Source organism: Aythya marila (assembly GCF_965140915.1).
Source record: "Aythya marila genome assembly, chromosome: 15".
In the NCBI taxonomy this organism is placed as follows: Eukaryota; Metazoa; Chordata; class Aves; order Anseriformes; family Anatidae; genus Aythya; species Aythya marila.
Genome location: NC_139056.1, coordinates 4929503 through 4949494, shown reverse-complemented (window position 1 = coordinate 4949494; position 19992 = coordinate 4929503). Strand labels below are relative to the sequence as shown.

General features: G+C 47.6%; 1 protein-coding gene across 1 annotated transcript in view; it reads right to left on the bottom strand.

Annotated features, from left to right (window-relative positions):
• The window catches only part of PIGQ (phosphatidylinositol glycan anchor biosynthesis class Q), a 31424-nt gene extending 12174 nt beyond the window's left edge, over positions 1-19250 (bottom strand). The window contains exons 1-6 of the mRNA XM_082772445.1: positions 19182-19250; positions 16118-16818; positions 10287-10418; positions 8943-9063; positions 3605-3731; positions 2441-2594 (exon numbers count right to left, since the gene is read on the bottom strand). Coding sequence (XP_082628571.1) covers positions 2441-2594; positions 3605-3731; positions 8943-9063; positions 10287-10418; positions 16118-16791 — 1208 coding nt within the window. The 5' untranslated portion in view covers positions 16792-16818; positions 19182-19250. The remainder of the gene's footprint in view (positions 1-2440; positions 2595-3604; positions 3732-8942; positions 9064-10286; positions 10419-16117; positions 16819-19181) is intronic.
• Positions 19251-19992: the final 742 nt, after the last annotated feature.

The window sequence follows — 19992 nt, the reverse complement described above, 5'->3', positions numbered from 1 at the left end:
AGTGCTGCAGGAGGGCAGACACTATGAGCAGCAGCCACCGACAGCCCCATGCCACTGCCCTCCCCGCAGCAGGAGGAGCAGCAAGGTGGTTTCCCCATGCACACCTCAGTCTGTAGGGTTTGGACCTGCCCTTTTGCTCTCACCTGACACCCACAGCTGGAGTGGCCAAGGCCCTGTCCTTCACACTTGCATCAGTACAATTCCATTTTACCTCTGCAGCAGAGAGGCAAGGGAGGGGACTGGAGCCCTTGCACCTTCATCCACAAGAGTGGGAAGAAATCCACTAAACAGCTGGTGGCACCCCTACCGCGTCCTTTAAGGCTGTTTCACTCGGTGCTGCGACACTCAGAGCTCTCCAAGGAGAAGGGCAATGGTGAGAGATGCTTGGGTTGGTAAGAGGTGGGAAATAGAGTCATCTACAGAACAACACAGAGGAAGAAAGAGCCCCTGGAAGGGAGAAGAGTCACCAAGAACCCTGGGCAGCAGTGTCTGACATACAGGGCTGTGAGGAACGGGGACAGAACCAACCCGTGGGGCAGATCAGAGCCTGAGCTCCAGCAGCCAGACCGGTCACCCAGCCTACTTCAAGTGCGGAGGCTGCTGAGCCTTCAAGACAGCGTTGTGAAAGCAGCGGTGAGGAGTCTTACCCCAGTGAGGAATCTGGTTTGAGGAACACCAACTGCTTCAAGGAACTGGCAGGGTGCCCGGGCTGGCAGGCACAGCTCAGCGCTCTCATCTCGGGGCCAGAGGGTGCCGGGAGCACTCCTCCAGCTCGCTGGCGCACACCTGACACGGCTGGGATGCAGGCTGCCCACCGCCCGCATGCCCCAGCACGACACCAGGTGTGTGGACCTGATGGACCTGCTCTGCCTTCACTGCTACCTGCACACACATGCCCGCTCTCGTCTCACTGCATGGGTTGTTTCAGAGGTGGAGCTCAGACCTCAGCAGCACCTGAGCCAGCATTTGTTCCGCCAGCTGCACGAAGGTGCTGCAGTGGCTGTGCTGGTGTGGGCGACTGGTACCCGCTCCTGGCTCTCTGTGGGGACACCAAGCACAGCAGGGACAGTTTGGTGCCAGCAGCAAGGTAACGTACAGCTGCTCTACGCTTCTAACACACAGCCCAGGCTGGTAGATGGGCTCCCCGCAGCTCACAACAGGAAAGCAATCAGCAGAGAAAATGCTTTTCCTGTTTCCACTCACAACTGGAAGGGACCAAGGGCACTTTTCACAGCCCAAAACAGAAATTCTAGTGAACTAGAGGTGTTGGGAAGAAACTCTGCTTTACTGACATGACTGATTTTGGGTGTAAGCCCTACGCTCACAACAGAACCAATTCATATCCCTAAACTACATGTAACTGAAGTGCTTCTATTTCTGCTGTTTGCAATGCGGAGCCCTCTGCTCAGAGCCTGGGGAGGAACAACAGCAGTTCTGTACTTTATAAGCCAAAGGTTCCATTATTCATTACCTTCTATCTCGTCTCCTTGGCAAGAGGAGCTATTCTCCAGCGGCCTGTGTGATGCCTTGCTGCAGCACTTGTTAACGGAGGGCAGGAACAGAGCACGGCAGCAGGCACTGCTTGCACAGTAACCCCAACGTGCCCAGCACAGGAGGTGCCCCAAAGCCACACGCTCCCCCAGAGCCTCTGCCTAGCTCCCTAGTGAGGCCCTCCAGTAGGCCCAGACAATGCCACCCGGACGGTGTCACAGTCCTGCTGTAACCCCAAAGCTGCCACCTGGGCTCCACAGTCCAGACAAGAATCCCTGAAGCCAGGCAGAGATAGGGACTTATGGGTTTCTCTGGAAGAACAAGCTTTCCCCTTTTCTCCTCCTCTCTTCTAGTTCCCTGAAAAAACACTGAGTAGAGTGCCACTGAAGAATATTAGGAGAGGTTGAATCAAAAGGATAGGGTGAACTTGCCCTCTACCTGTCACGTAGTTTTATTTTTCCAGGTCACTAAAACAATAAGTAAATATTTAAGAATAAAACGAGAACTGAAAGATAGATTGCTTGCACTGCTGTGGCTATCATTTCTACATGCATAAAAGAAAGCAACAGATTAATTTCTGGCTTAAGCTGTGAATTCAAGAGAACTACAACAGGACTGAATGTACCTAGTATCATAGCTGGGCCTGGGATCAGATGATTCATTATCTCATAGATTTGATATATCAAGGTTTAGGTTTTGTGGATTCTTTGGTGAGGAATCAAGCCACAGTGGCCCCAGGTACCCCCAGTCCCTGCTTTTTGCTAATGCTTTCTGTATATTGAGTGTCCATCTGGTTTTAGCAAGAGGCTTTGACTCCATCGGTAATCAATAGCTGCCGCAGCAGACAGCTGTTAGGTGCAGTGCTCCACAAAATAACGATAGGCCCTGAATGTCCATCAGACTTTCTCCACAAACATACCCAACACACAACCAAGTGAGATCAACTCACCTTGCTCCGTAGACATAGAAGCAGTAGATGTGGAAGGTCAGAAGGGCAACGATGTCAGAGAGGATGCAGAGAGCCACGGTCAGGCCCAGACAAGCCGACAGACCGACATACCAGAGGATCATCTCAATGAATGGGGACATCAGGTGAATGTAGCCTAGTGGACATTGCAGGGTCAGTGTTTGACTGATACATTTTATGATGACAGTCTCAAAGGACTGATTTTCTCCCCGTCTGGTTTCTCCCCTCTGTTCAAACATTGCTCCAGAAATCATAGCCACAAAAATATAGAAGTGAAACTGGAAAGTTTCTTTAGATGGCCATCTTCTGCTTAGGAGGACAAAAAACTGCTCTCTTTTCCCCTGGGTTTGTGTTCAGGTGTGGCAGCTCTGTGAGGAAGGCAAGGATGTGCTCAGATTGAGCAGAGCAGTCACCTTGCTCCACACAGAGCTTACCTTTTTAAATTTGTGTCCAGGTTCCTGATTACATTTTTAACTGCACATGTCAAGCTTTACTGAAGTGATCTCTCTTTTCTTCTTATTCCCACAGAAACCATCCCAAATGAATTTTGTAAAATAAAACAGTCTAGAGACACACAGCAGCATTCATCACTGAAGTGGAGTAAAGTCACTTACTTGAATGTCAAGTAGACTACGTCAGTATAATAACTAAGGAGTTTGTTCCCATCGTGACTATTTTCCTTTATCAAGACACTTACTAAGGATAACAGCGGTGTGGTGTTTCAAGGAGGGAATACACATAGAAAAGCTCTAAAAAACTGAATTGAAGTCAGTGGCAGGGCAGGGTTTGTGTTTGCATCCCAAAAACACATTTCTCTTCCCTATCCTATCACCTGCCTCTTACAGGGCAATGCCTACATAAGACCTAAAACCTTCCCTTGGACACTCACCACCTATGGCACCAAGAAACCAAGATCCATAGTGACTTGCACTTCTTGCAAAGCACCACGACAAGCACTTTATTTAATATGCATGACTTCCTTGTGTGGGAATCCAACTTTGGCTTGGGTTCCCACAGCGGGAAGACTCACAGACGAGTCTGTACTTGCAGGAGTGCATTTTGATTCATTCACCTCTAGGCAAACATTAAGCACTTGGGAGGGAAGAGATGAAAAGGGAGGCTGAAAAGTTAAACAACTGCACTTACTAATCCAAAGATGGATGTGGTAAAGGAAGAAACGGCCCAACACCTGATCCAAAGCTCGGTTCATTTTCAGTCCAGCTGGTGCTCCCATTAGCCACTGGAGCAGGTCCTGGAGCTCTTCAGCTACATGCTACAAACACATGGAAGCAAACACGTAAGCAGCCTGAGATAAATTCCTACCACATCAAACAAGTCCAGTGTACTGAACATGTTACCCCACAAAAAACTATTTCACCACACCCTTCAAAGCAATGGAGAAAAAAAATCAAATGACTATAGAAAACTAGTTAACTCAGAAACACAACTTTATCGGAAAATGACACTTTACTGAACCTAAACGTAACAGCAGAGAGAGCTAAACTGCTTAAATGGTTTCTGCTGGGAACATGAGCCTAGGGTTTGTTCATGGATGTGTTTGGTAGATTGTAGTTTGATTTCTTGCTGTAATAAGTATTCTTGAAATAGATGGCAAATGCTGGTGCACAAACGAATTTAATTGGACGGAAAACTGAAAAGTCAGAACTGAGAGAGCAATCTCAGTATGGGGAATGCAGCCAGGATCTGTAACAGGGCAGGATGGCTGTGTGCTCATGGACAAAACAGGAAAATTTTACAATGAAATAACCTGTATGAGTTTACGGCAGGCTAGAAAACACAATTATGTAAACGTGCTTCATATACAAACTAGCTTGCTTTCTACTCTGTGGTAAACCACTGTCTTGTCTCACTTGTAGGCTTCAGAGGGATACCCATGGCATCCCAGTAAAAAAGAAGCCTTCTGAATCACTGAGAACAGTGCTGATGGAGTTTGTTCCCAAATCACAGAGGGCTTTGACTCTCGATTTCTAGTGATTTAATCCCAAATTATTTACTGATTTTCTCTCTACACCACACTGCTTTGACTGCAGTAGGCAGGGCAGAAGATGGTTCGGCTCTGCTCCTCAGAGAGTGCTGGAGGCAGCAAAGAGGTGGGGAACATACCTGGAAGAAGTGACCTCACCCACTGTCCCACATGAACACAGATTGTGAGTAAATAAGTGTGCATAAGAGTCAACACATGCTATCTGAAGCTGATGTGCTATAGCCTCATTTCCCCATAATTTGTAGGGAAAGTTTCCCTAAGAGGAAATGTCTTCCAATAAATGATTACATTTCATTGACCATCTGGATCATCGCAAAGTGGATTTGTAAGCATTTACTTTTAGTGTAGTGGCAAAACTCAGAGCTCCATCTTCACTTTATCCGAAAATCCCCTGAACAAGATTGCCTCTTTATTTCATTCATTTACCCTCTGCCTCAACGTCCCTTAAAATATCTTGCAGTAAGTCAGAACTGATTTGAACCCACAGATCTTACCTCCATCACTGAGAACTTTTAGCTACTGTATAAATAGACTGGTTTTAATATTTAAAGTGTTGGATTTGTAACTTGGAAAAAGCATTTGGGGATTTTAATGAAATATTTAAATGCTTGAAAGCAGTCCTTCAGCAGGGCTGTTTTCCAGCACGGACTACTTCTGAAGGCTTCCAGTTCCAGTGGTACCACTAAATTCTGACAGGGGCACGTAACCCTGGGAAGGTGCCCTGGCTTGCTGCTATTTAGCTGGGCAAAACATTTCAAAACACAGGCCTCAAGCATAACCTTGCAAGCTATTTTGCAGCCAGATATTTTAGGACTGATCAATAGCAAGCAGGATCGTAAAAGGTGACTGGGAGTCTAATCCTCTTGTTGCAGTCATGCATACTGAATGTGACCAGTGGTACTAAATAAGACACAGTGAATTACATGGAAGTGCTTTCATAAAGGGGTGTAAGGACATCACCAAACTGGAGACTAAAGCTAACATGGTTGGCAATACTTTAGATTGGAAATCTTCACAGCCATGTTCTTCTTGCTTGTCTCCATGTGTCTCGTGGTGCTGTGACAACCACGGAGAAAGACACACACAGCCCACTGAGGGCGGGCACCGTGGGCACTGGGAAGTGCAGTGCAAACTGAGTGAAGCATCTTGCACAAGGCACTGAAAGCAGAGCCAAAGCACTCCCTGCCAGGCACCTACCTGTGATTTTATAAAGTAACACCGAAGAATATTTTCCAGGTGGTGTCCTCTCTACTAGCTTTGTTTATATATTAGAAAACGTAACTAAATAGGAACTTGCATCCAATTATCTCTAAGCTCCAGTCACATGTTTGGAGGCATGATCTATGATAAATATTTGTTTCAAAGAGATTACAGCCTAAGGAAAAGAGAACACAGCCAGGATGCAAGAGGTGAAAGAGGAAAAAATAAAAAAGAGGGTTTCTAAGCAGTTCTTCATCTCAAAACAGAAAAAAATGTAGCACTTTGAATTGGATATTTTTGTGGAAGGCAAAAACAAGGACTGCTGTTGGGAAGCCTGGTGGGAGCAAGCGGAAGGAGGAGGGTAGGAGCTGTAAGGGCACCTACAGAGAGCAGATTATTCACATTTTCCATTCTTGTTTTTTAAAGCCTGCTCCAAAATCAGTCCTTCGTGTTGCATACAGCTACTCCCCAGTCACTCCCTAGGTGTCTGAATCACATCTGCTTCATTTACTGACAAAGGCAACTTGTTATTACAGTCAGCACAGCACAGCTCATCAAGCTGTGAAAGTGGGAGCTGCAGTCAATGATGTCTTGTGCATCATCAACAATTGCTAGCTAAGTGCTGATTTGAGAACCATTATATCAGGGGATGACGAATGACAGCTAGGGAACACGGCTTGATCCTCACGTCAGCAGGCTGAGCTTGTGACCCTGGCAATTGTTGAGAGTCAAAATAATCTACCTGCACCTGCTTTCTTCCAGAAGGATGTTTACTAGGAAAAAAAAAAAAAAAAAAAAGAAAAAGAAAAAGAAAAAGAAAAAGAAAAAGAAAAAGAAAAAGCTCTGCTTCCAGCCCCCAGGCAGCTAAAAATTTGCCAATGTTAAAATCAGTCAAATCCATAAGGTTACAATGAGGTTGTACATATATACATATTATGATAAGATTATTAAAATATATATAATGTTCTGTTTACTAGCAGATACAGAGATGTAAGAAGGTCAATGCCATCATCAGATGTAGGGCACATCAAAAGCAGAGTAGCAAGGAGCTTTAGGGAAGGAATAGTAACTCGTTCTGCACAGGGGAAAGTTTGCATTACTGAATTTGGCAGCACAAGCACTTGAGAAAGCCCAAGTGATGGGAATAATGTGTACCAGATGGACACTCAGCAGCAAAGTGGAAACCTACTGTTGAATGGCTAAGGGGAGATTTTGCTGTCATACCGGAAAAGAAGTGGTGCTGGCTTGCACACCACACACTGAAGTCATTGGTATATTTTGGGATCACTCAAAACTGCATTTTTAAGGCCTGCACATAATGTACATAAATCGATGCCTACCAAAGGCAGTAAAAGGACTCCAAATGATTATACGTCCACAATCTAATAAGCTTGAAAGAAGAAAGTACAGCTGGAAAGTCAGAGGAGTTACAAGTGGCCTGAACTGATAAGCTTGGAGATACTGTGGAGAAGAAAGGCACAAACCATACAGGGCCACCCATACAAGGGGAAGTTTACACTTACAGAAAAGTAATCAAACAGCTCTTGGTGACACCGAGGTAATGAAGTCAGCACACGTAGGAGACGTGATGAAAATAACTGGTGCTACGATATGAAAGTGGAGTGACAGATGAGCTAATTTTTTGAAAGAGGAATGAATGAGCAACTCCCACAAGCGAGGCTGTCCAGGACAGGTGCTGGGATCAGATACACCTTGAGCACAGAGAGCGTCCATCTGCCAAAGACACCGGGCAGATGGAACCCCTCCTGGAGCCACCTGCACAAATGGGAACACAGCCAAAAGCCACTTCTTTACAGACTTGTTAAGAAATCAGATTTTTGAGAGTTGGACACTTGGAATAATCCCACGGGGTGAGTTTTAGAGAACTTAAACTTTTCCAGCTGAAATATCTGCAAGGGTGAAGACTTAGGAATAAGACTTACAAAATGATTCTTAGCTTTTAGCTCAAATACTACGGGAGTAAATGTATTGCAGAAGAAATGTAGTCCTCCTATCCCAACGTTGCTTCTCAATAACGTCTGCAGCACTCCTTAAAACATGCTGTCCTTAAGCTTGACTATGAAAAACAACAAAAATAGCAATAATAATGATTCACAGCTATGCTGGATCTCCATACACACTCCATACACATTTTCTGAAAGCACAGCGTGTACAAGAATGATCAGAGACATATGGCTTGTGACAATGAAAATGTTAGACATGGACCAAGCAGATCATTGTCAAGGGAATTGTGATCTCTTCCCAAGAAAGACAGGATTAGTAAAAAACAAATTGCTGCTGGAATTCTCTAATCAGAATAAAATTCCTCCCAACCATGAAACCGAAAAAGAGCGATGAGAGGATGTCTTCCAGCTCCCAGAAAGAAACCAATGGAAAGATTCATTTTCTGTCCCAGAAATGAAAGAGAAGTGAGCAGAGAAAGGATTAGGTTGTGCAGCTGCATGACAATGCTCAACGTTGGCTGCACATGTATTCCCAAGACACAGAAGCTCTAAAACCAGAGCTAACTTTAGATTAATGGTCTGGCCTCCAGCCTCCGAAGTGCATTATATGTTCCTTTCTGCCACTACGCAGATATATTGGAGCGAAGCACTTAAAATGAGCCACCAGAAAAGCAGGGCAGTATGAGTCATACTTGTTCTTCATGAGTTTATGCTGATGCTGAGGGATCTCAGTGGGCAAGAGGAGTTGTTTGAGAAAAGCACAGGACACAGCAAGTTTTCCTTGTTTACCATCTGCACACCAGAGTTCTTAGGATTTCAGGTGTTTGCATCCTGACTAGCGAATACCTTTGGATTTCCCCATGAACTTCCTCTTCACAAGCACAGCTGCATGCTTATCAGGTTTGACTTTTCAGCAGTTTATCAGATTCAACCCAAGTTACAGCTTTCTTTTCCCAAATGCCCCATAAAGCAACTTGACGATACTTCTGTGAACTTGATAACCACTCCAACCTGCAGCTGCACGGCTCTGCCCAAGCCATAATTGTTACTTTGGGAGCTGGAACAATCCTCGAGTAAGTATCTAATTACTATTTACTGCACACTCAAGCCAGAGCTGTGTTCCTTTTGAACAGCCCCAGGAGGCCTGATTTGAAGATTTCACTGTTCTTGCGGAGACCTAATTTGCATGACTTCAGACAGGACTCTCTCTGAAATCCTTGTGTTTAAGGCATTGCCTCCTTACAGGCACTTCAGGCATCACGAGCTGGTCAGTACCCACAGAAGCTGAAAGAGGAATGGCTCTGACCAGACTTACATCAGCCACAGGGATGAGGGTGTCAGCAAGGTGACCGATCCGGTTCTTTCTGTACAGCCAGGACATGAGCAGTATTCCCAGAGCCACATCAATCAGCAGAGAGACAAAGATGTTGGCTTTCCTGCACGCACGATAAAAAGAAACAACGTTAGAGCAAAAGAAAGGACAGCACTTCAAGTTTCAGTGACAATTGTTGGTTTCACTTACATAGCATCTTTCATGTCCCAGGAACAGTGGGACAATTTACTAAAGGAACATGGTGCAGAGTGCTTTTGACTTTCACTGATGTGCTGCTACTTCTGGGGCCAAACGCCAAGTGACTCCGAGCCTGCCACACCATGAAACCTTTTTTTAAATAAGGGGAGCGAAAAGCGGGGTTAAAGCTACAAAGAAAAATAACGTTAAACAAAGTGTATGTGCACACCCAGCGGGAATTTAACAGTACTGAGGGCACCGTCACTTGGAGCATCCATGCTGAGATTAGCTTTCTAAGAAGTACCACCTCTAGTGGTAGGTGAACCACTAAGCAATGTAATAAACTGTGTTTTTGGGTTCATAAACATCCAGAAGGGCTACCAAGCTGCCCCTCACTGCTAGAGTTTCTGAATGAAATTCCATGACATGAGTTATTCTGGAAACCAGATTGAACGATCACAGTTACTTTTGGCCTTCAAATCTACTAATCCACTTTAAGCATTCCCTGGAAGTCTATTCCTGCAGGATCAGGGAACTACACAGCACAAGGCTCGCTGTGTAATGGCCACAGGACATTCAGTATGACCTGTCTCAGATCCCTGCCTCTCCCTGTTCCACTCACTGTGCTGCACGTTTGCTTGTTCTGTTACACTGACATTGTTACTGCTGCTGGAGTCTCTGGTCTCCAGTAACTGTATGTAAAGAGTGGGTGAAAGAGGGCAGCATTTAAACCTTTCTGCTCTTTTGGAAAGTGCCGCTGAATACTGATTGCAGGTTTTGGTTAACCTTGGCAACATATGTGAAAGCAGTGAGCTTGTGGGAGTATTGATAGCAACACCCTGCATGTGGGTGCGGTACAAACGTTTTGGGGGCAATATCCCAGTCGTCTTTCCCAAGCTAGGGAAGAAGGCATACATCTGGCAAAAGGTGTAAGTGGTATAAAACAGAGCACAAGGCAGAAATCTGCAAACTAGCAGAGAGTAGACCAAGCAAGGCAACACAGGGTGGTGCAACGAGGACCCCCCAGTGTTGTCGTGTCAGCCAGGCCAGCTGCAGATCCCTGCAGCAGGCAAAGGATCCATGGTTTGGGTTCCCCAGAGGAGACAGGGCTAGAGCAAACACGTGCATGCCTTTATGGGTACTCCATACCTCATTAGCTGGGTCTGGTTTTGAGCCTTCTTGTTGCTGCTGATGACCTGGAGGTGCTGCAGGCGATGTGCCAGCTGCTCACAAGTTGAGAGTTTGCTCCACAGGAAAGACAAAGGCCAAAACTTCAGCATCCTGCAGAAACACAACAGGAACCTCCTCTTTTGCTTCTGCCGTGTAGCAGGCTGCATGTTGTTTGTACAAACTCCATGCAAAACATTCAGTGTAAAGGTCAGGTTATGTAACCAGAAACAGCATCAACATATTACCATTAAAGAATATTACATATTCACCACTCTCTTAAAGGTTAACAGAATTAAAGCAACCTTTCCCAGACCAAGACATTTAAAGCAGACAACCCAACCTCTCATTTCCATTCTGCAGAACCAAGTGCCTTGCTCTTCCTTGGAAGGCAGAACGTGTTACTGATCCCACCCTGGGCTCTGGGATACAGCACTAGGGTTGCACCCTGCTCCAGGTTTTCAGGAGACTGGAATCGAGGCAGATCTGTACATACTGCAACAACACAGCACAGCACAACTGCTTCACAGACCCCAACGTGATTAGTAAAATCACAAGTGAGCTTGGTATAAAGGACAGCTGCATTCTCCCTACAGTTTGTCCCTTTTTCTCCCTCTTTTCTTTTTCTTTATTACTTTTAAATGCCCTTCTCAGGATCTTCACTCCTATCTTCTCTCCACCCCCTTGGCAAGGTTGACCAGCACTATGCAGATAATAAACTTTGGAATCCTAATTAAATACTGAATGTCAGCACCCACTTTAAGCTTGTAGGGGAGGGAACAGTCACATGTTTCATTTTTTAATGACTCAGAAGGAAAGTATTAAATGATGCTCAATTATCTTTGGGAGTTACTTTTATTACCACACAACATACAAAAGAAGGAACAAGTGTGATTTGTGTAGTCCAAAATGACACCACTGGATGCAGGTTTGTCAGAGTGCTTAATAGCAGTGCAGTGACACAGAGTACCGGGGTTGTTGTGGGGAATAAATTCTGATGTTCACATAATTGGGATCGCTTCTTTCCTGTCCACAGCAGTTGTTTCACTCATTAAAGGTCCAGAAATCAATATTCACTCTTAGTTATTTCTTTCACCTACTCGTTTTATTGCTTTGGCATGTTCCTTCAGTTTACATTCATTCTGAACGCTAAAATTATTCCCGGTATCCTGCTTCGCTCTTGAAATTGTACAGCTGTTTGGATTGCTCGTGAGCACAGCCTGGAGATGTCCATGAAAGTGCACATGCCTGCCCCAGACCTCATCAGGAGGAATTTAGCCTGTAGTTTAGCACAGAGTGTCATCAGGACTAGACACAGGACAGGCAGACCAAGGCTCTGGCTGCTGTTTATGCCTTCTACACAAATCACGGGAGTATGGCTGGTTCAAAACCCTGCTTGGTTCACCGGGGCTGCTATCCCCTTGCTCCCCCCAACCCTTCTGAGCCCTTTCAACCAGGCTTCAGGCACGGTTTCTCGGTTCGACAGAGTCCTGAAGTCCCCTTCCCCCCAGATTTCAGATAGCTGGGTCCTGAAATACACGCAGTGTGCCGTGAATCATTCTTCTCAACTCGAGGCCTCCGAGTTACTCAGCTCTGCCTCGCAGCCTCCCACCTTGGAGACGACAGCGCGCTGCTTCTCAGCTGCCTTGCCAGGAGGCAACACCTGACGTGTTTACTGGGGAGGTGAGCACTGTCCCCCCACCTCACAGACCTGGGTTTGCAGATTCGCCAAGGCACAGGTGCAGGCAAGGCTTCTCCTCCCATTATATCCCAGCCTGGTGGCTCCAAGTTCTCTCCTGGAAAACCTTTGCTAAAGCAGAGGGTCGCACTTGAAATGCAAAGCAGGGGGAAGGGGGACGTGCTGTGCCCGTGCTGTTATGCCCAGGAGGCTGACGGTGAAAAACCACTGGTCAAAACAGCAGCTGCCAGAGCACCCTGAGCCAGGTGGCACGCGATGGCTCGTGGCCCCGTGCTGCTCCACGGCTCCCCAGCTTGCAGCAGCTCTCAGCTGTGCCACCTCCGGTGTCCTCTGCCAAAGGGAAGGGCACGCTGCTGCTCTCCTGCCTGGGAAACACCTTGCATGGGTGAGACAGATCCCCAGAGCAGCCTCGTCCCCACGAACACCCCATTGCTGCTCAAACGGGCCAGGCCAAGATGCTGCCCCGCGTGTTGGAAGGGATGCACCAGGGCTCTCCGCTTCTCCGTACCATGGCTGACTCTCTCACTCCTTCCACTTGAGTGAGCCAACCTCTACTCCACTTAACATACTTTCTTTGGCAAGTACGTACACGTTTATTTAAATCAAAATACAAACACACTGCAAAAAGCTTGATATAATAGTTGCAAGATGTGCTCTGGAAACTCCCATCTGTAAGGGGACTGATGAAGAAAGCCAAAAATATTTCTTGTGTCGTCTCCTACCCAACGCGTACCAACTCTGCATCGCCATAGATGCTGCCACCTGTTCATCACACAGTATACGGAATGATTTTTACAAGTGTGATGGAAAACCAATCAAACTCATAAAAAAAAAAAACAAGAATGACGTATCTCTGCATTATTTAAACAGCAGGAGATCTTTGGGATACTTCCACATATAAGGAATTTTAGCAATAAATTAACATAGCCTGCATGAGTAAAACTCAATTTTCCAATTCAATTATTTTTTTTCCAAGGATTTTTTCAGATATCAGATGAAAAACAATCTTTCTGGACCTGGATCCCATGCAAATGCTACAGCTCCAGAACCCACAGCTGCCTTTTGCTCTCTGCTAGAAGCTGCAGGAACAACGCCTCCCTTCTGGGTGAGGAACCAGAGGTCCCAGTGTCAGTGAGAGGCAAGTAAATGGACTTCTAAAAACAAACAAGCCAGAGCACACCGAATTTATTGCCCCGGTACTAAATCACCCTGACCTTCCAAACAGCACACTGGGGACCGTCACTGGCAATGGGAATTCTGCACCCTCTGAAGATGGAGTTGCAGTGGCCACCCCGGAGCACAAGGTGGTGCTGAAGAAGTGCCTTACCGTGAGATGAGAGAACATTTGGTAAGCGTGGATCAGGGCTGCTGCTCGCTTTCTGAGACTTGGAACCACATTGCCCTGCTTCCCCAGCACAAATACGCAGCAGTGGCATAGCCAAACAAGCCCCAAGCCCCTGGAGCCTGCGTGGACATCACAGATCTTTTCCTGTAGCTCTTCCAAGCTGACCATCCTTTAACATCCCAAAGATCTGGGAAAGAAATCCTGTAGTAAGCCCCAGAAGGGAAAACATGTCGAGCAAAGGAAGAAGGGAACTTCTTAACTGAGAATCTGTCACTGTTTGTCTGTGCAGGACCTTCTCCTTGCACCAGGGAACAGTTAGCCTTGCGCCTCAGCGACTTCTCCAAAAGGCACCACTATTATTATACATCAAATAACTAATTGCTATAAATTAGTTAAAGCCTAAGTCACACAAAATGTTTCAAGTGAAAGCAGGCACCCAGGAAATCTCCTCAGGCAATGGCTCCACTGTCACCTGCTCTGATTTCAGTAGACCCCATTTTATGCTGGGTACGGGCTGGCCCAGCACAGGGAGAGGGGACGGGAAGGACACGTGCATTTGACATCCTTGAACCCTCTCTGCATCGTAGATGTTAGCACAACGAGGCTGTACCATACAGCATGTGGTAAACAGAACCAAATTGTGCTAAATGACTTCGAAAGTCAAGCAGGAGGTTTGTCAGAAAGCCGGGTGCTAACCTATTTCCTCAAAAAATGATGTTTTAAAACCTCAGTAAAATAAGCAGATATCACGCTGATACTATGGGTGAATAAAACAAAGAAGTAAGAAACCTACACCTATGTCCCAAGGTTAAGAACAAGCTCAACCTAGGTTTAAGCACAGCAAACCTTGCGTTCTGCCTGCTGCTGTGTGCAGCTGGCTGCTAGCCCAGCCACTGCTCTGCCTCCAAATGTCTGCCCTGGTTTTTAGGAAAAGCTGAAAAATCAGAATAGCTGCTGATAAACTGGGCAGCAGTATCTGTACCCAGCCTGCCAGACTGCAAGGAACGGGACAGAGCTCCCAAGTTATGCTTGGCCTATGGCCTTCTGGAGACCTGTGAGGCTTGGGCTGGACCTGACTGATCAAGGTGAGCAAGGCTGGCTTTTGAGAGCGAGGGCAGTTGTCAAACGTAATCCACGCAGGGCAAAGGACCTTCAGAGCTGACTCCCAGTCTTCTACCCAGCCACAAAGCTCTGCCTTCATTTCCATGAACAGCCAAATGCATGCTCAGCATCCACAGAGCCATCCCTGGAGGTACTGGTGGTCCCTGATTACATCACGTCTGAGATTGACCCGAAGTGTCTTCCAGCAGAGCAGTTTAACAACGGGCACTTCTTCCTTCATACCAAAGCACGTAACCCAGCTGCTCAGCAAACCCTTGCATATGAAGAGTTTCACTGTAATTTTTCACGACAGCATCATACAATTGGAAACCTGTTCAAAGACTGTTCCCCACACCCTTAGGCTGCACTTGAGAAGATTTATCCATGAATACAGTAGTAGCTGTTATCCAAATCTGATCAATCAAAGTGTCCCCTTGCAGCACAGAATCTGACCTGCAGTCCCTGCCCTGGCACAGCCTCGCCGGGCTGGCTGACCAGACGTGTTATCTGACAGCCTGCAGAAGCTTCTGCCCTTCCAGTCTGCTCAGAAGCCCTCTGTAGCACACACATTTGCCACGTGTTACATTTCAAGCATCCTATTCTGTTTCATCATTTAGATTAAGGGATTTCACCAAGGCTTCACGTAGACCAGCATTGCCTGTAACCTGCTGTAAGGTCCCAGAGCCACACCAGTGTCTCCTAGAGGGATGACGGATTCAGACACACCATTAACTGATGTTTCACAGCCATGGAGGTGTTCATAGCAAATAGGGAGCAGGAAGTCGTGGCTATTGAGCCATAAAGAAAACCCTCACGTCATCCTGCCAGCCATGCAATAGCTGGAAAACCAACATTTCAGCTGTGACAAAACTGAAGTAGGGCTGAGCTACCCCTAGTGCAATGGGGAAGAGCTCAGTGCCTCCCCAGGAAGCCCCCCCACCCGTCCAAGAGCTCCACCATGACTGAGGGTACCTTGAACCCCTTGTTTTCAGTGAAGCTCCCCACGCTTTAATACCAGCTCTGCAGCAGCCTGTTTCCAACAGCACGTTCATTCGGGAGCTTCGCTGCATGCCGCTGCCCACAGAACCTGACACACCACTGGTTTATACTGGGTTGGTTTGCGGCCAAGGTGTGACTGGCACACGGAGCAGCCCTTCCCGTCACCCTTCTCACACCTGAGACTCGTATCAGGGGGTTCCCCTCCTGGCAGCCAGCTCTGCACTTTGGCTGGTCCCTGCCAGCAGCGTGAGGTCCGTCAGCCCCATCCCCAGCCCCTGCACCATGCCTGCCGGGGTTAAGGCACAGGAGAGGGGCTGTGCTGCAGCTGGGACTGAGGAGCCCCACAGGAGGCACGTCCACTTGTCAAATAAGAGCCCTGCTCTGCAGTCCATACCTATTATATCACCTGCTGTACCACCTAAGGGTAATTTTACAGGCTGGTGACCTCAGATCAGAAAAGGAGATGTCTTGGAGGCACACGAGGTCTGTAGAACTAAAAACAGTACCGGAGATACAACGTGACTGGTACTGATGAGTAAACTGACTTTTATATAAAGTGCTCCTATTGGGGTTGAGCAGGAACCCTACACTGTGGTATGAGTGTGGTATGAATGTGGTATGAACCACATTTCCTCACAAACTCAAGCTGTCCCATGCCACGCCACCTACCTGCTCTTGCAGGCCCCAGAGATCAGCGAAAGCAGGAATGTCAGCAGCATGCAGGCGGGCACAGAGGCCTGCTTCATCAGCTCCACGATGATACTGGCTTCAACGCCATCCGACTGCCAGTGGGTCAGCTTGATGGGCCCATCATCGTATTTGTCCGTCATGAAGAGCACCTTGCTCTTTGCCACAGTGTCGAAGATGGCAGAGAGCCTCGAAGCATCCTCTGCCTCCTGGGCAGTGGAGGCAGCCGTGTCCAAAGGGGGGTGCAGACAGGACAGCATAACTTTGCGCTGGTCATAATACACCAAGATGATTTCTTCTTCCCTGTGGTTATTAGACCGTTTCTGAAGGGTGGAACAGCTCCAGAATTTGCTGTCTCCCTCTTTCCTTATCTGAATCCAGGGCTCATGGGAGAATATTGTCCCAAGGTCTTCCAAGAACTCACTCAGGCTCTCTTCTTTCTCCTGCTTGCTGTTGTTCCATGAGCCAAGCACGGAAACATTGACCTTAGTCACCCGCTGGAGTTCACTGAGATACTGCTTCACCTGAACGGGAATGAAAGGGAAATGGACCACAGCAAGGATAACTGCAGAGTTCTGTTCCGAGATCCAGCGCCCGATCAAAATGCCGCTTTCTGCTGAGGAGCAGCACGAAGGGAAGAACACCTTCAGTACCATGTCAGCGATCCCTGAAGAACAGCACACCTGCCAAGAGACACAGAAACGAAACTTGGGGATGGCAATTAAATGCAAGGCAAACCTCAGCTGGCTAAAGCCACCAGTAAGGGGGCCCAGCCGAATTTTAAAACACTAAGTCCAACTACTTGTCTCTGCACTGGAACGAGTCAATGACATTAGTGACAGCCACCAGGCCTTTCGATCAGAGAAGCATCTAGGAGGGCTCTGATAATCTGCAGTCTTTGCAGTGAATTTTTCAGCAAAGCCCTCTCCGAGCCCCGGAGCAGCCTTCCACGATGGCACACCGGCCTCTTGGACCACCGAGACCAGGAATCCATCCAGCTTTGGTGCTCGGTTCTGACCCTGAATGTTCCTGAGCACTTCCCACAGAAGGGCCCAGGCAGTAGCACACCACAATGCCTCTGGGGAATATTTCCTCCTGTTACTGACAATGAACTATTGCTTTATGCTATAAAGGAGGACGATTTCAGAGCCTCCTTTATCAGCTGGGAACCCAGAGCCGTGTTCTGTAACAAACCCACTGATCACTCACCTCCTGTAGTCTCACTCCCCTCATCTGGAAACCAAGACAATAAGCTTGCTGTGGATGGACTACCCCAATTAACTCATTAAAGTTTACATAGCGGTGTCAATGCATTAGTTCCCAAACCAGGAGAGGCACATCTGTTTTATCAATGTCCCTTATCTAACGTATTTTGATTCAGGTCATTAAGAAAACATCTCAATGGCTTTACAGGTCTTTTGTAAAAAGGAGCTTCGAGGCGGCTGACAATGTCTCTTTAAATAAGGTGGAGGTTTCTAACAGAAATATAATTGCTGTAAGGAGGGCGCTGGCACAGAACAATCAGCACCCGGCGCCCGCTGTCCTTTTCTGTCCTTCAGTGCTTTGTTAGAGATGTGAAAACTCCACAGGCCCCCAGGCTGGCTCCTCTGCGAGGGACCCAGTCAGTTGGAAAGAGAAACACAGAGCGTGTTCATAACACGGAGAGAGGGTGCACAACGCAGCAGTCCCTGGTGTTTTTATTTTTCCTCTCTTTTTAATGCAGGACAATTGATCTCGTAAATCTCAGCATCTGGCAATCTGCTAGGGCACGGAGTAGGCAACGGGGAAGCGGCAAAGGCAAGTGATTAACCTGCTGCCAGACCCACAGCCCTGCCAAATATAGTGGTAGATGTCTGCTCACGGATGAGCTGTCAGCCCCTTGAGGCAAAGGTGAAGTTTCCTTGGCGCACAGCTCACTCCTCCGACCGGAGAAGCCCCGCAGTTGCTGTGCTTGCAAGGAGTAAGGTTTCTCTGGGACTGAATGCTCCCTTTTAGTGCAAAACTCACCCCAGTGTTTCCTCTCAAACAGGTGTAAAGGTGCTCACGGGGGATTTTGTTAGCAGTGTGCTGCTGAATTGTGTTTGCAGGCACTGAGGGCCCTCCTGCCCATGGCGAGAGCAGCATTTGGAGGCCACAGAGGACTGACATCTCCTCCTACTTGACCAGAGGGATAACTGCAGAGACGTGGAGCCTGCAAGGATGCAGGATCTCAGGAGAACCTTAAATAATACATATTTTTTCCAAAGGGTTTCAAGCCTCCAGCAGAAGAGGAAGTGAAGTGGAAAAATGTACCAAAAGAAGGGTAGAGAAATGGCAGATGTGACATCCTGAGACTGAAGGTGCAGGACACCAGGTGTGATAAAGACAAAAGACCTGCAGTCCAACTGAAAAATGCAGTCTTTCAACAATATTTAACGACTCTTAGACCCCAAACGGACTAAAACCAAGACATCCAAGCTTACCTTTCACTTCTATTGAAACAGCTAAGGTCAGGGTGGCTTTTTTTTTTTTTTTTTTTTTTTGGTGAAAATCAGCTAACACACACAATTAAACAGACTGGCCCTAAGAAAGTGAAATAAAACCTGTCCCCTGCATTTCATATTTATTTCTTTTACAAACACTCTGAAGTTAGATTTAGGTTTGAAAAAACATTTTCTTTTTGCTGTCTCATATGTACTCCCAAGTAAAATAAAATAAAAGATACAAATATAAATACAGGGGCTCAAAACCAACAAACCAACCAATAAATCAACAGACTGAACATGCTGGGAATGTACCTACATACATAAGCTCACAGATTATTTAAAATGATACAGGTTTAGCTAGAGTGAGAGCATCCTGGCTGCACTGCAGTACCAAAAAATTTACAACTAAAGTTTACCAATAACTGAATATTTTAAAAACCTGAATTTGAGCTGAATATTTTAAAGAGCCCTGAGAAAACTGATGAAAATAAGACCTTGAATGTGTTTTTTTTTTTTCCAGCTTGTTTTAATTACCAAAGCTACCACCCGTAACACTGGACAGATATCTTTTTAAAAATTACATTTTTATTCTTTTTCCTCAAGAGATGTCAGAGTTGAGCGTATCGCCACGAGCCTGCCCACGTTGCTGCACAACTCCCCGCCTTACAGGCTTGGCCACGCAGTGAGGAGGATTATCAGCCGGCTCTTTTCATTCAAACACTTATTTTCCACTGTTCTGTTTTGTTTTGGTAAAAAGAGACGGCCACACTCACCCAGGAAAAACTCTCACGGAGGAGAAACACTTCTTATCTCTCCTATTTTGCTTCTCCCCTTACCTTTTAAAGCCAGCCCACGTTCAGCCAGCGAAACACCTCGGCTGCAGCTCCGGGTATGGAGCACAGCCCGGGGGCTGCTGCAGGGCCGGCAGGGAAGGTCCTGCCCAGGGGCCGTTTGGGATCTGTGTCCCCCCGGGGACTATTTGGGATCCGTGCCCCCCTGGGAGCCGTTTGGGATCCGTGCAGGCAGCCCCGAGGCACCCAGAGCCTCCCGTTCCTGCTGCCCCCCCGGCACCGACCCCAAACCCCAAGCGGGGCGATGCAGGGACGGAGGCCCCTGTGCAGCACCGCGACCCACCGCCCCTCAGCCCGGGCCTCCCGGGAGCCGGCAGCGGGCCTCTGAGGGGCCGGCAGGCCCGGTCCATCCCCTCCCGGCCCGGTCCATCCCCTCCTCTCCCGTCCCCTCCCGGCCCGGCCGCCCCGCACCCCGTGCCCGCCGCCTACCGCTCTGCTCCGCCGCCCGCCCTCTTCCGGCAGCCCGGAGCCTCCTGCGCTCCGCAGCCGGCCCGGGTAGGGCCGAGGCCCGGCCCCGCCGCGTTCCGCTCCCCGGCGTCGT